The sequence below is a fragment of the Scheffersomyces spartinae genome (genome assembly GCF_019049425.1).
Source record: "Scheffersomyces spartinae strain ARV_011 chromosome Unknown scaffold_1, whole genome shotgun sequence".
Lineage (NCBI taxonomy): Eukaryota > Fungi > Ascomycota > Pichiomycetes > Serinales > Debaryomycetaceae > Lizanozyma > Lizanozyma spartinae.
The window spans coordinates 206,938-222,430 of record NW_025065048.1 but is presented as its reverse complement, the minus strand read 5'-3'; the positions used below and the strand labels follow the sequence as shown (position 1 = coordinate 222,430).

At 36.5% G+C, this 15,493-nt stretch overlaps 5 protein-coding genes across 5 annotated transcripts; 2 read left to right on the top strand and 3 right to left on the bottom strand.

Annotated features, from left to right (window-relative positions):
* Window positions 1–1,876: 1,876 nt before the first annotated feature.
* On the top strand, window positions 1,877–2,908 carry SSU81 (osmosensor; the record flags this gene model as incomplete). The annotated part of the gene is made up of 1 exon (XM_043190950.1): window positions 1,877–2,908. One exon carries the CDS (start codon window positions 1,877–1,879, stop codon window positions 2,906–2,908), a length of 1,032 nt encoding a protein of 343 aa, XP_043051627.1.
* A 339-nt stretch (window positions 2,909–3,247) lies between these two features.
* Window positions 3,248–4,261, top strand: KQ657_000093 (uncharacterized protein; the record flags this gene model as incomplete). The annotated part of the gene is made up of 1 exon (XM_043190949.1): window positions 3,248–4,261. The coding sequence occupies one exon, from the start codon at window positions 3,248–3,250 to the stop codon at window positions 4,259–4,261; it is 1,014 nt and encodes a 337-aa protein (XP_043051626.1).
* Window positions 4,262–4,583: 322 nt separating this feature from the next.
* On the bottom strand, window positions 4,584–5,492 carry NIT3 (putative hydrolase; the record flags this gene model as incomplete). The annotated part of the gene is made up of 1 exon (XM_043190948.1): window positions 4,584–5,492. The coding sequence occupies one exon, from the start codon at window positions 5,490–5,492 to the stop codon at window positions 4,584–4,586; it is 909 nt and encodes a 302-aa protein (XP_043051625.1).
* A 329-nt stretch (window positions 5,493–5,821) lies between these two features.
* KQ657_000091 (alpha-mannosyltransferase) lies at window positions 5,822–8,408 on the bottom strand (the record flags this gene model as incomplete). Its single annotated transcript, XM_043190947.1, has 2 exons — window positions 5,822–7,983; window positions 8,394–8,408. Coding segments are annotated over 2 exons (2,177 nt in total), but the record flags the coding sequence as incomplete, so codon positions are not given.
* Window positions 8,409–12,472: 4,064 nt separating this feature from the next.
* KQ657_000090 (uncharacterized protein) lies at window positions 12,473–14,050 on the bottom strand (the record flags this gene model as incomplete). The annotated part of the gene is made up of 1 exon (XM_043190946.1): window positions 12,473–14,050. One exon carries the CDS (start codon window positions 14,048–14,050, stop codon window positions 12,473–12,475), a length of 1,578 nt encoding a protein of 525 aa, XP_043051623.1.
* Window positions 14,051–15,493: the final 1,443 nt, after the last annotated feature.

Below are 15,493 nucleotides of genomic sequence, written 5' to 3'. Positions count from 1 at the left end.
TTCGTTTTTAATTGAAGAGATCTCATTGGTTTAGTTTAGACACTTGTATTTACTAGTCCACCGGAAGCCTTGAAACCTCCCAATGTAAGACCTGGTAAAACGGGTTTGATTTCCTGATTAAGTTCTTGAGTTATGACTTTAACTCAAAACTATTACGAGTTTAACCGATGGGTATCAAGACTTTAAAACCACATAAATGCTAGTGACAAAAAATGGGTGCGGTGAATGATAGTCATACGAGTTGAGTCTCTTGGGTCATATATGGAATTCCTTGCAAATTAATCATCTGACTTTCGTTATATTACTCTCAGTCTATTCATGATCATTACTTTTTATGAAGGTTCCAATATTTCAAGAGAGATGATTAACGTTTCAAGATTACTAAGGCTAATAGAATCATTAATCAATGCGTAAGAGTAGGAAATTTAAGCATTTATACTGAGATTTTAATGGACGTTTTATATGACACACTGATCATTAGCTTTCCTTTATTCGGAGTTAGATAATGATATGTGCTGCTTGGTTAAACGTAATGACTTAAGCTAATGATGTGACTTGCGGCTTTAAAAGTATTGACCTTTTTTTTTGAAACTCATGATCCATAAATCCAACGAGAGACTTTAGATCTAGAATTAAAGACTTCACCACTAAATGTTCAAGCATACATTTCTTCAGTCCCCAATTAACTGAGATTAAACTAATAATAAGTGATGTAATCAGTTGCATTTTGATTGGCAAGATCAGTTTCAATTTTACTGCAAAAGGTGCAAACCACCTTATTCCAACCTCGTGAACTACGATGGACTTGGTAAGATATACGGTGCCTTAAAATGATACTCCAAATCATTCTAACCCCTAACTCATTATCTGTTAATTACATTCCAGGGCCATTAAAACCATCCATAACACTGGAACTAATCCCTTCTAACTTGAACGTAATTCGATTTCATACATTCTACCATTGCTATTGCCGAATTCGGAATGGTTTTATATTTGGGCCACTGTCATATATTTACATAAGCAACTACACAAAACACGACGACTATAACGCGAAAGAGGGAAAGTATATGAAGGATATAATGTAAGGGAATGCCCATTATACTTGTTTCAAAGTTCTAGAACAAGACATGGACTCCTAAAATGGAGGAGGATGTTACGTCAAAGAGAAGCTTAATATGAAGCCAGCAACACAAAAAAAGAGATTCACGAAATGGGGAAGGGAAGGGATAGACAACCAAATAGTAACCGAATAGAATAAAATATTAAAGTTCTAACATATTCGAATAGCTATAAGCCACGAAAATGTCATACCCCTTACATTTGTGAAATTAGGTGTAGCCCACGTAAATTACAGTGGAATAGACGTAAACTACAGCACGTCAAAAAAGTAAAATTACTTGTAGAGAACAGAAGCAGACTAATAGTTTCAAATAAACCTTACTGTTACACTGAACTAATCAACTGCAGGGAATGAAACGTAGTATGTGTGCATTATGTCGCTGGTTCATTTCTGAGCGGGCCAATGCCAGATCTGTGTGTTGCACCATCTGAGGTGCGGGTATTCTCTGAAACACAGAAAGGCCCTGGCTCCAGAGTACTTAGCCGGAGTGAAACCAACACGACCTCAGCCCCTTTGTGTGAAAACAGAAAAACGAGTAAGGTAGTCGAATCAAAGCAAATCAAGTTAACCAAACACTTGAATATTACTGGCTTTTATTAGAAGCCAAAGAGTAAGAGATAGAAACCCGATCTAACTGTTTGATTTTTATACCAGTGCCAAAAGTTAACAGGCATAACCGCACCCCTAATATTTATTCTCTCAAGCGTCTTTTTATAGACCCCTGAAAAAGGAAAAGGTGACTGATCAGTTGATTTAATGGGATTCAGATTCTCTAATTTCTATGGTGACCCCTTTGCCATTGCTACGATATCTTTTGGTATCATTGCTTGGGTTGTAGCTATTGCTGGGGCTTTTTCATCGCCATCAAAAACATTTCCACACTTTAGTTGGTGGGGTCTCTTTTATCAGTTGTTTCTTCATTTACTCATTTTCACGCTTTATGCATGCAATTTGATTGAATTATACAAATTCACCATCGTTGGGCTCTTGTCGATTGCCTTTGTTTATACTTCAAACTCAGCAAACACATTGATTTACAATACCAAACTCCCTGGTAACTTATGTTGTGCTGCTGGATGCATTCTTTTGTCTATCCTTAACTTTATCTGGATTCTTTATTTTGGAGGTCATCCCGAGTCTCCTACAAACCAGTTTATTGATTCCTTTTCATTGAAAAGTACTCATTCACATGGCCAACTTGCATTAAACGACCCTAATGCATACGACAGGAATCATGATTCACGCCATATATCTACAGGTGTCTCAAGCACTGTTCAACAAGGAATGACTGGTCCAAGTGCCTATGCTAGCCAACAGTATCAAGATACTCAAGCTATGAGACAATCAAACAAGGCTAACCCTAACATGCCTTATATGTCGTCAACCCACTTGAATGGATTGGAAAACTTTTCTCAATCTGATGTTCGTGATTTAACTCATGGGAACCACCATTCTATACGTACAGGTACCGCAGCAGCAAGTGGAATAAATGGACAAAATACCACTGGATCCAATACAAATAATACTGGAACTTTAACTAGTGGAGCTGGTATTGGTGATAATGGTTTGTACAACGATGTTAATTCACTGGGAATGGGTACAACTTTCAGATACCGTGCTAAAGCATTATACACTTATGAAGCCAACCCTGATGATATCAACGAATTATCTTTCACCAAGGGTGAAATATTAGAAGTTGATGATATTGATGGTAAGTGGTGGCAAGCTAGAAGAGCTAACGGACAAGTTGGTATCTGTCCTTCAAATTACGTTAAGTTGTTAGATTAAGCTTATAAAGTCTTTTATCTTTCGACAAAACCACACTCTTTTTTAAGACATTTGTACAATAAATATTATTTTGGGTTTCTGTTAGTTATTATATTTTTTAGACTTTTACATTTGTGTCTGGCAGTAAAACTCTTAGGTTTACACAAGTAACGTAGTAACCAGTATGTATTTGTTTACGATATTAATGGCATTTTCATCTTAGTCGTTTTGATGTTTTGATGTATTGAATCGTGGTTGAACCGATTGCTTTTGGACCAAAGTAATTCAAAAATCTCAATGGTTATCGATCTCTACTCTGATGAAATATTGATATATGGTTTACTTCATTTTTCAGTCCAAATGTTACATCTAGGCCGTCTTCCAGTGATAAAATGCACCCCCCAGATTGTCCGCTATGCTTCCAAACTCTACACGTCTAAACCAGGAGAATCGTATGCTCACAATGATAATTCCCATTTAGGAGATGCAATTTCCAAGAACCTTGAAACTGTTCCTTTAGCATACGACAAAATCTCTCCTACTTCCGCTACATCGATTGTGAGATCTCCCTTGATTATGGTTCATGGTCTTTTCGGATCCAAGTCCAATACTCGTACGGTCGCAAAGCAACTTGCTAATGAATTACGCCGAGACGTCTTCTCAATCGATCTTCGGAATTTTGGCTCTTCTCCTCACCACCCTCGCTTAGATTATCCTGCCCTTGCAGCTGATGTAGAAAGGTTTATTGCTAACGTGATTACACCTGAATACGAATCTCATAAACCTATTTGTGTGGGCCATTCAATGGGTGCGAAAACAGTTATGGCCCTTGCATTGCGAGCTCCAAAAGTACCTGCAATGATTGTTAGTGTTGATAATGCACCAATTGATTGGTCAAATGGAGTATCAGGCGGATCTACATTTGCAAGATATGTTCGAGCACTTCGTACCGCATTAGAGAAGCATCGGTATACAAGCATCAAGGATGTGGATGCTGAGTTGGCTAAAGTTGAGCCAAATTCTTACATTAGACAATTTCTACTAATGAATATGAAAAGAGGGAAAAAAGATGAACCTATAGAATCCAAGATTCCTCTACAAATCATCGGTGATGCCATCGTTAAAGGAAAAATCGCTCTGTGGCCTTATGATTGTCATATTAACCGTTGGAATGGGCCTGCTCTTTTCATTCGTGGTACCAAGTCTCAATATGTTCCTGATGATGTAATTCCTACTATTGGAGCGTATTTTCCTGATTTTGAAGTCCGTGATATTGACTCAGGCCATTGGGTTATCAGCGAGAAGCCAGAAGAGTTTATATCGAGTGTTACAGACTTTATAACTAGGAAAGAAGATGAAGAGGAAATCTATTGAAGCACGGGACACGTGGCAAACAGGTATAAAGAATTTAAACTTCAACTAATACAAAAGTATTCATGATCAATTAATGATATTCGACTAAAAATTAGTTAGAAGCAAGAAAGAACCTTTAATAACCTACGACAAACCATTGGAACAGAAGTTTCGTGAACTTCTGAATGATTTAAGAAGCTAGTTATATTTTTTTCATCAATATGTTGTCGACTTACACATAGAACACGCACTTACTTAATTATCATCTATTATGATCTTTCTTTATCTCATAACTTCAAGTGGGTGCTTAAATAGAATTACAAACGATTGACTTTGAAAATTATCACTTATCACTAACTTTGACCTTACCTTCGCCTACGAAATCATCATAGATTTCAAAACGTCTTTGATAGTGAACAGGAATAGCTTCTCTGGCCTTGGGCAATAAAGATTTATCTAGTTCAGCATAAACTATTTCTTCTCCTTCACCAGCTTCAACAATAATGTTACCATAAGGATCTGCCACCAAAGAATGACCATAGGCTTGATAACCACTTCCTCCAACATCCCTAGCAGGAGAACACAATACAGTAAAGATTTCATTATCCACGGCTCTTGATCTAGCCAACAAATGCCAGTGTAATGGACCAGTGGTGGTATTGAAAGCTCCAGGGTAGAACATAGCAAAACTATTCCAAGGATTACGAGAAGCCACCATGGCCAATTCTGGGAAACGAATATCATAACAAATACCCAAACCTACATTACCAAACTCACCTAATTTAAAGACTGTAGCCTTATCACCAGCAGAAAGCGTTACAGACTCTTGGAAGGTGATCCCATCCGGGATATTGATATCAAATAAATGAGCCTTACGATGCTTTGCAATAACCTCTCCTTGAGGTGAGAAAGTCAAACTGGTATTGAAGATCTTGTCAGTGGAGGGATCAAGTTCAGGAATAGAACCCCCTATGATATAAACTTCATGTTCCTTAGCCAACAGGGACAACAAATGGGTTGTTTCTCCTGATGGGACCAATTCTGCATAGTTTCTAAATTGATCAACAGCATAAGGCGAGTTGAAACATTCAGGTAACATCACCAAATCAAGTTTCCCAATGGTGGATTGTGTAACAGCATTCTTGATGAAAGAAGACACTTTAGCTAAGTTGGCGGTCTTGTCGGCACCAGCTTTCAATTGCACCAAGGCAATCTTCAAGTTATGGGCCAATGGAGCCTTAGGAACACTCATCAATGAAAAGCAAGAAACGCAATTTGAAACCGTATCAGAGTTTGGTTCAGATAACTATACCGTAGTTTATCTGGATAGATTCGCAGATTTGTAAGACTTAATTATACTTCCCGGCCAGATATGGTTCTTTGCCGCGGAATACGCACTCAAAACAGTAATTAATTGCGAACAGTGGGGTCTCCTTCGTCTAATGGTGATCCAGACAGAGGTGGTAGGTATCACCTAAATCAGCTACAAAATTAGTTATTTACACTAAATGATGATTATGCTATTACCTATATGAGACTTATATCTATCTCCTTTATTTGCCGTCTGTCCTGACAGTCAATTCACACTTTTTTTTCATTAATAATGGTGTTTGGATATTCGGTTGTCTTCTTCAAGCCTTGAAGATGTGGAATAAACAATTGGGTACACAATTTCTTGTTTTCCATAACGTTCAACCCCAAATACTTGATATGACTACCCATGTATTCCGATTTGTCTACTCCAGGAGTCCCATCAATTGGTTTTCCGGACTTGGGATCGTAGTAGTTTGCACAAAGTGCCTGGGTGAGAAATTGGAACATTCGTAAATCAAAATCGTACCCTATTCTTGCATTTATATGTTCAAACTTACGGATATGTTCCCCTTTTGCAGGTCCAGATGTATACACCAAATCGTCTTCTTTTTCTCCAAGAAGCTCGGGGAAAAGCTTTGGAGATTTGAGATGTAAGAATACAACTTGCTCTGTTCCATCAGGATCAAAATGCCCATAGGCATAAGCCCTAATTTGACTATCTTTCTTGGAAGCATACCCAAACCAATCAAAGTTTCTTTGTACGACGAAACTGGGCATTTCAAGTACATGTGCAGCGATCGCAAGTGCTTCCAGTTCTGGATGGACATTGGCACCTTGTGAGAATAATGGATAGTAATATTTATCTCCTTGTACGTGATAATAAAGAGCAAGCAAAAGAGTCTTCAAATGCTTAGTTTTATTAACCACAAATGCACCATTTTGCATTGTTGGGTCAGGCATTGTTCCTTCAAACGAATGATAATGAGTGTTTTCAAAGTTGTAGTAATCAGGACCAGGCATTTCATCCAATTCCTTACGTTTCCAATCTGCATGATCATAACTACTATACCTTACTTTATTTTGGTAAATTGGCACCAGAGCTATATTGTAGAATATAGGACTGGTTGTTCTAGACCAAACATCGGGCCAAAAGATTAAACCATTCTCTTGAAATGCCCGTGTATCAAATATCGTGTCCAAATTGGTCAATGGAACATCCTCAGGATCCAAGTATAATACACTCTCAAATTTTGAATGTAATAAGGCAAGAATTGATTTTTGTCTTTCACCTATTTCAAATAATTGCTCCAATTCCAGCTCCAAATCAGCCGAATATATTGTACATCTTGCATTATACTTGGGAAGTATACTATTGCAGAATCGAGTATCATAATCCTTTGAAGTGGGGATAAAGATCTCAACAGGTAGCTTTGCTCCGGTCGCTCTCAATTGCTTAATCGATAAATATGCCATCCACAAATACTTACCACTTGCAACCATTACATAACCTCTTGAATTATCGTACGTTTTCCACTCTTTATCTCTTCTGGTAACACCACCAAAGGTATCTAATAGACGAAACAACTTGGGGATCTCTTCTTCAACAAAACGACGATGTGATTCCTTTAATGTGTGGACTGTTTCAGAAGGTATATCAAGGATTGATTCAAGATATTCTTTGGAAATGTAAAGTTTATCATTGGTTATTTGGATAGATTGTGCAACTCCATTTATAAAGCTATCTCTCAAAGGCTTTGCATCAATATAGTATCTACCCACATCTCTAAAGAATATCATAAGATTATGTATTTCATTGAGAAATTTCTCTTGATTCTTTTTTAGCATAGTATCAGGGATTAACTTGGACTTTTCTACTACTGATCTTAACATGTCTTCTGACAACCTCATATCCATATGAAACTCCTGTGGTGGGTTCTCATTATTTTCACTGGCTTTTTCATCTGAGAGAGCTGTTATCTCTTTCTCAACTTCTTCTGTTACCTTTTCCGTAGAAGCGGCTTCCTTGTTTTCCTTTGTACCCCTAGGAGTCTTTTCCAAATTTCCATCGTCATCTTCTGCTATTGGTTTTGAATTCAGAGTACTTTTGGGTACATTGTTATCCAGGACTTCATCAGCAGCTTTAGTCTTGACGGTGATGGATTTTGATGTTGAGATCAATTCTACAACTGGTGTCTCAGAAATATAGGAAGCTTCAAGAGAATGCTCTACATCTAAGGCCAGCAGAATTTTTGTATTTGATTTTGCTTTCTTCTTCTTTGCCCGTTCAGGTTGTAAATTGTTTGACTTCTTCTTAGAGTCATATTCTGTCTCTTCAATTGCGTTGCCCTTCTTATTTTTAAGTGTGGCTGATTCCTCTTCTGAAATTTCTCCTATTTCTGACTTTACATCAACAGCTTCTGAATCCGAATCTATTTCTATTGAACTTTCTGTATTGCGCGGTTTCGAAGGCCGTATACGATTTAATTCAGTTGGATACTGTAGCACATGTTTAACAGGATGATTTGGATCTGATTTATATGCTAAATCAGTTGATGCATGGGAATCTCTTCGATTATATACAGCAATGAAGAAGATCGCGACGACTAGAAAGAACAAGAATCGATGTCTTAGATTGAACAGGTGTATGAGTGTCATTTCGGATTGGACCTAAGGGTGTTTCTATAAGACATACAATTAATCACAAATGTATTGTGGACAAGGTTGCAGTTCTAATGTTATGCAGTGTGTGAGGCTAACGGAGACGTTTGCGGATTGGATTGGACTGGACAAATTGTCTTTGATCTACGCTATAAGTAGATTTTCAAAGATGAAATGTAACAAATAAATGGAGACTCTGCCGAACGTCGTGTAGTATAAAATTAATCTCCAATCTTCTATGGTATACTGTAAGGTAACTTAATTTTACGGATAAATGTTTAATAGGCTATATATATGGTTATAGTTTTTTTTACTTTACTTTACTTTATTTTATTCAATTTTATTTAAATTAATTCATGTTAATTCATTTTATTGTATCTTGTTTTATTGTATTTTGTTTTTAATTGTTTTCATTGTTTTATTTTATTTTATTTTTTATTGTTTTATTGTTTGATTCTATTTAATCTTTTTTTTTTTTGACTACAACCATCCCATCCTAACTTACCTGAATTTTTGGATTCAGATTTATGAACTTAACTACAGACACACAGGAAGTTGAATATCTTCATTACATGAAGGACGTGAACAAGGGATGGAACTAATAGAATTCGTTTTAGCAGAGATGCACACATCTTGAAATAAACACAGAAGGAAACCCATATTAATAATGGCTGCAAAGCCATCATTTTAGACCTGGCACTTGCTTACGTGCTCAGAACTGAAATTATTAGCTGTGCATACTACCACTCGATATGATTAATATGGTAAAGCCAGCACGCCGTACTATGAGAGGAGTACAAGGGTATGATAACCATCACAAGTTGAGGGATGTGTCTATGAATATCCTTTATTTATGTGTAGAGCATTGTTATCACGTTAGTGCTTACAGTGCAGATAAGCACTGAAACATTCCGATGGATCAGACAATTGAATATTTTTCACCATTATTTTAACTGGTCGTTCGCACTAATAATCTTATTATAAACTTTTTTTTATATATAAATCTTACTCATTATCTGACCACTTGATGCTTAGGCTTAAATCCGACATACTGTAAGAAAATGTAGATAATAAAACATAGTGACTTATTGCATACCATTAAAGTAAATAAAAACAGAAAAAGTTTGAAGCATTACTTCGACAAAATCTTTGTTCCCCCTTCCTATCATTGGGGAATTCTTGTTGTTCTTATTTTGATAATATCCTAACACGTTCAATGCCAATGTGGGGGATTACGGGGATGCGTAATAGGGATCGTGCATGTGTGATAAGATTGAGGATATCCCCCATGATCTACCACAATAATCCAATCTGGTAGTATTAAACACAGGAGACAACAATTCCTGTCGTAGGCTTAGTGTTGGGTCACAAGCATCAAGTAATGTTGAAGTTTGCCCAAAATATTCAATTGAAGAAAATCGTCGGAGGTTGACAAAAGCAAGCTGAAGTGACAAGTACACAATGCCATTTAAGCTTTTACTATCATTAGGCCTTATAATCCTTTTTTCCGGAACCCTAACCGAATTCGACCGCCAAAAGTTCGTTATAATGAGATATTATTTTTTAATCATGTACAGAGGAAAGCAAATAAACCAGCAGTCGTAAATGTTCAACGTATATGTAATGAGTGGAATAATAGAACCAAGTGCCAAAAATGATTGACATCAGAATGCGTTACATTTTGAAACAAGGAGATTGATTATTTAGCAGCATGATATAGTCAGCGTCACATCATTCAAAAGGGTGAAAGGGTTTAATTGTCATCCCTTCTGTAGTCTCCCAATATTGAATTCCTTTAAGTGCGTTGAAGATTAGAACCTCGTCTGTCTAGAACGTGTAATTCTTGCCCAAATATCTCACGAACGGAATCACGTGGCGATGTAAGTTAAAACAACATTCTATGTTTTAATTGTTTTGTAGAAAACCGAATACGTTATCATAAGCCAATGCTTTTCGTATGTCTTCATTGTAGTGGAAACGGGAGCCTCAGAGTTGCTTTCCCAACAATAAAAACTAACAAGCACCGCAGGGATTCACTTTTATGACATATTTTTTCTTTTGCCACATGATCATTCTTCTCTACGTGGGTCTACGAACTACAATCAATTTACCTACTGATTCGTGCATCCTTCATGGTTTTTACACTTAAAAGTTCTTAAATGCAGACTCCAGGACTACTTTAATGTGAGTAGAAAATCATTTACTTACATAAGCATTTGACCACACAGGTTAATTAATTGCAACAATTCACTCATCCTTGTGGCCTGGAACGACCATGGTTTAACTTTTATTGAAAATACTAAGATTGATGCAGAAGACAGCAATAAGGTGTATGACCAGACTTGTTGATCTCCCTAAGAGTAGTAGCTTTACTCGGGCCATAGCTGCTGATCCTAGAATCCCAACAGCGGAAGTTGCATTGGACAATGAAAATAACATTATTCATACCCCACGAGTGATTCCTAAGGGTGGATTCTCATATACATTACCGGAGAATAGACCTGAGTACCTTTATTTGACAAGTAGTGCCAAAGGGTTACACGATTTAGGTCTTCCTGAGCAAGACACTACAGATCCTATTTATCAACAAATTGTTAGTGGTAAAGATTATGAAAAGTTTGTGATAAATGAAAAGCATGGATTTCCTATGCCATATGCTCAAACATATGCGGGATGGCAATTTGGTCAATTTGCAGGTCAATTAGGTGATGGTCGTGTTACCAATTTGTTTGAATTAGAAAAGTTTGATGGAATGGATACCTCTAAAGCAAATCAGCTATTACCACAAAGAGCTAAATATGAAGTTCAATTAAAGGGTAGCGGGAAAACACCTTATTCACGTTTTGCTGATGGGAAGGCAGTGATAAGATCTTCTATAAGGGAGTATATTATTCTGGAACATTTGCATGCTTTAGGAATTCCTTCTACAAGAGCTCTTTCGTTAACTTTATTACCTAAAACTTGGGCTCAAAGACATAGAGCTGAAAAATGTGCCGTGGTGGCTAGATTTGCAGAATCATGGGTTCGATTAGGGTCTTTTGATTTATATCGTTGGCGTGGAGATCGGGTTGGCGTTAAAGCACTTGCTGATTACGTGATAAATGAGTTATTTGACAATAAGTTTGTTAAATTTGAGGAAATTAAGAGCGTTGGTGGTTCCAAATATTTGGAATCATATTGGGAAGATCTTGGAAAGGAATTAACATCTTACGATAAGATGTATTTCGAAGCTGTCATACGTAATGCTATCACATGCCTGTGTTGGCAAGTGTATGGGTTCTTGAATGGGGTTTTAAACACTGATAACACAAGTATAGTTGGTTTATCAATGGATTTTGGTCCCTTTTCAATTATGGATAAATTTGATCCCAATTATACTCCTAACTCAGAGGATCATGAATTAAGATATGGCTATCGAAACACTCCAACTGCAATTTGGTGGAATTTAACTCGTTTAGGTGAAGATTTGGCTGAACTTATTGGAGCTGGAAGACAAATTTTGGACGACTCAAAGTTTAGGCATTCACTTGAACCTGAATGGGAAGAACCTATTATAAAAAGAGCAACTAAGATCATTGAAATTGGTGGGAATTTGTTTAGGTTTGCATTTACAAGAAATTATGTTGATTTATTCTTTAAAAGGTTAGGTTTATCAAGCTCTTTGATTAACCAAAGCAATCCAGATGAACAGAATGATACATTGATTCAGCCATTATTGGATGTATTATACAAGATTGAAGTTGATTACAACAAGTTTTTTGTTCTTTTACAAAAGTATAGCCTCAAAGAATTAATCGATGATAGGGACTTTGTGGTAAAAGCTATACTTAAGGGTAGAATTGATAACATTGATGCAGCTAGCAAATATTCTGATGATAATCTTTCAAAGATTGTATCTGAATGGTTAGATATCTATGTTGAATTTTTGAAGAAGAATCCACCCAACTTCAATAAGAGTGACGTGCAAAAGAATCTGAATCCGGTATTCTTACCAAGAAATTGGATATTTGACCAAGTGGTAGCTCAAGTAGAGGAATCTAAGGGAGAGGATCTTTCATACTTGAAGAAGTTGGAGAAAATGGCATTTAACCCTTACGAAACGTCCAAATGGGGTGATGAGTTGAAAGATAAAGAAATTGAATGGGTTTCTGACCAATCTTCCGACAAGTTAATGTTACAATGTAGTTGTGCTAGTTGAACGAAGTCTATGAAATTTTTAGGACTATCAAAGAAATTTAAACTAATATACATAAACCCTTTTTAACTAATCTTAACCGGTAAATACAAATGCACTAAGAACTTGGATGCATAACCTAGTTCTAGTGAAAGGTAATATAATCTGGCAGCATGACACCCTTGAAAATCCAGTATTAATTGAAACCCTTCCATTCCAAACCTGTTAGATGCCACAGCAATGTCCTTACCTTTCAAATGTAAGAATTTCAAGTTAATTTCAATTTCTAACCCATTTAATGTAGGTGTTATTTTCGGTTTAATGAAAGGTAATGTTGTATAAGCAACTTTGAGATTGATAAGAGTATCAAGATTAGCAGATAACTCATCATCAACAATAAGATTTGATAAGGAGCTCGCTTTTGTTGGTGAAGTCGATGGAGAGTCATTCATTATGGCCAGAATTTCCTCCGTCTCAAAATGACTGCCTATTTTATTAATTCTTCCAATGAATTGCTTTAATGGACCTGAAACTAATGTGGAATAATCAATATGGGAAGAAGCCATTTGTCTATAAAACATGGAATGGGTCAATATTATAGGTATATGCGTCGGAGATTTGACTGTAACGGCAACTAAATCTGCCTTAATCGAATTATACGCTTTACTATCATGTATATTAATAGGTATACGGAGTTTCTGTGTTGGAATTGGGTGCAACGGACTAACATGACGTATAGTGACGGAATCTGGGATTGAAAATATCTTCAGATCTATTCTTGATGGTTTAAGAAATAAAGGTTCTGTCCATTTTTCAATATTTTGTTTATTGATCCATATCAAATGAGTTTTCAATTTTGTACAGATGGCTTCGTTATATTCCAATTCAACAAACAGCTCCAGTGGAGGATATATTGCGTATAATTGAATAGGTAAAGTCATTTCGCCCATAATAAAGTACTCACTAGGAATAGAATGCTTGTATAAGCCCACAACATGGCATGAAATCAGATATGCAATGGGAACTCCCAAACTGTGTGTTTCCAAATCGGTTGCTTCCCAAGAAGGGTACATGTTCGCATGAAGTGGTACCTGATCGTTAATAAGAATCTTTTGCTCTGGAACTTTGAATTTAAACTCAAATTGTCGTTTTTCCCGAGGTTTCAAATTTATGGCACAAGTAGTTTCAGGACTAATGTGTACCATTGAAAGGAACTTATAGTCTTGAAGCCATCCCTGCAATTGAATATAAACCACTGTTATGTCAGCTAATCCTTTTGATCTGTTCTCTAGAATAACCATGCCTGAAATAATCTCATTAACTTGGAAAACTGTTTGTCTATTATCAATAGAGACGTCAACTGATATTCTCTTCTCAGATCGTAACTGATCTAAATTATCAATTAATCGGTCATCTTCAACGTGAGTGGAATATATATTTGGCCTGGAAGGTGATACTCCCAGAGAATGGACAGGAACTTCATAAGTATTCCTAACGTGTTCTTCTGATTCAAGATCATCTATAGGTGACGTTACATCCAACGATTTCCTCACTATACTATTGAATTGTGCATATGTTGGTAAATGGGTAGAGGATTCTGACTCATAACTGCGGATCGGTGTAAGGGAGCCCGTGATATCTTGTGGAAGAAAACGCTTTGACATGATATGGTTTACTAAGAAGCAAAATAATTAGTATAAGCCTCTTTTTCACTTCTCATTTAAGTGGTCCTATTTTATCTTGATCCACCGGTATATAGCAGAATTTCGCATGATGGTTGTCAACGTTTGTGGGGTATCATCAAGTGGTTACCCGGATAAGCACTTGTTGACCTAAATTGGTCCATGACCTTTTATGTACAGGCTCCGAGTGAAGTTTCAGACAGGATGCGCACACTCCTTAAGGTGAAGTGCAAATCATTGAAGTTAAAAGGTGGAGATAATATTACATGTTACTATAAATTTAAATTTCGTGTATTAGTAGTAAATAAATAAGTGAATAAAACCGCCCGAAGTTAAAATAGAAAAGAATGGGAGATGCCAGCATTCCAAAAGCCACCGTTAAGTGAACAGCAATAAACCAGTAATTTGGGTTAGCAAAAGATGTTGTGAAAGTGAATATAAATAACAATTTTGGAATCAAAATAAGGCCGTTAAATATTTGATGATTGTAATCATCTGTTTCAATTTGTTGGTGAAGAGGAAAAGAATCGTACTCCAAATCGTTTTGCACGTGTTCGCCAGTTCTGTAAAGCCAGCAAGTTGAAAGTGGCAGTGGAAGTCAACTGGATTTGCAAATATGGAGAATAATAAGATATGGATGACTTGACATAGCTGCTAAGTATGGAATACATGTAGACTGAAAAGTCCACTGCAAGCATGAGAAAGAGAGGAATGGTAATAGACTTCATCAACACCAAAGCCAATGAGCGAACGTGTTGTTCAACGTGGTAAATAGAAACCGAAAGCATTCTGCAAGTATAAACGTAAATGACTATTTCAATATGCTATACCAAGTGTAGTGTAGTCGTATATGTGTTGTAGTTGTATCGATAATAATACAAGTAATATTAATACTATGAGTAATATTAATAACCCCTTTGCAATAAATGAATAAATGAACAGAATAAATAAATAAACAAACAAACAAACAAACGTGTGTGTTTGGTGGATTTGTAGTTATGCGATAGTGATCAACAGCATATAAGTTCTGTTGTATTCCAAATAATTGAAAGCATTCAGATAGGAAAGAAAAGCGATTTATTTATATTCATTATATTTTGAAATGTGTATAGGTACTATTCTCGTAAGGGTTTTTTTTTTTCAGGTGTACAGTAATCGAAAATCCTTGTGTTTATTGTTATGGTAATTTATTGCTACATCGAATACGGAGTTGAGGAAGTCGGGTCCATTTTAGGGATTAGTGTATCTATTGTACAGTCGTTTGGCGTTTGTGTGTTAAATGTCCAATTGCCAGGCTGACGTTTGACCTTCTACGAATGCACAAGTGCCAAAATGTTTTCGTTAGGACCATTTTGCTAGCAACAAGTAATTACCACATTGCAACGGGGCAAAGGAAAGGCGGATCGGATCGGAACAGAGGAAATG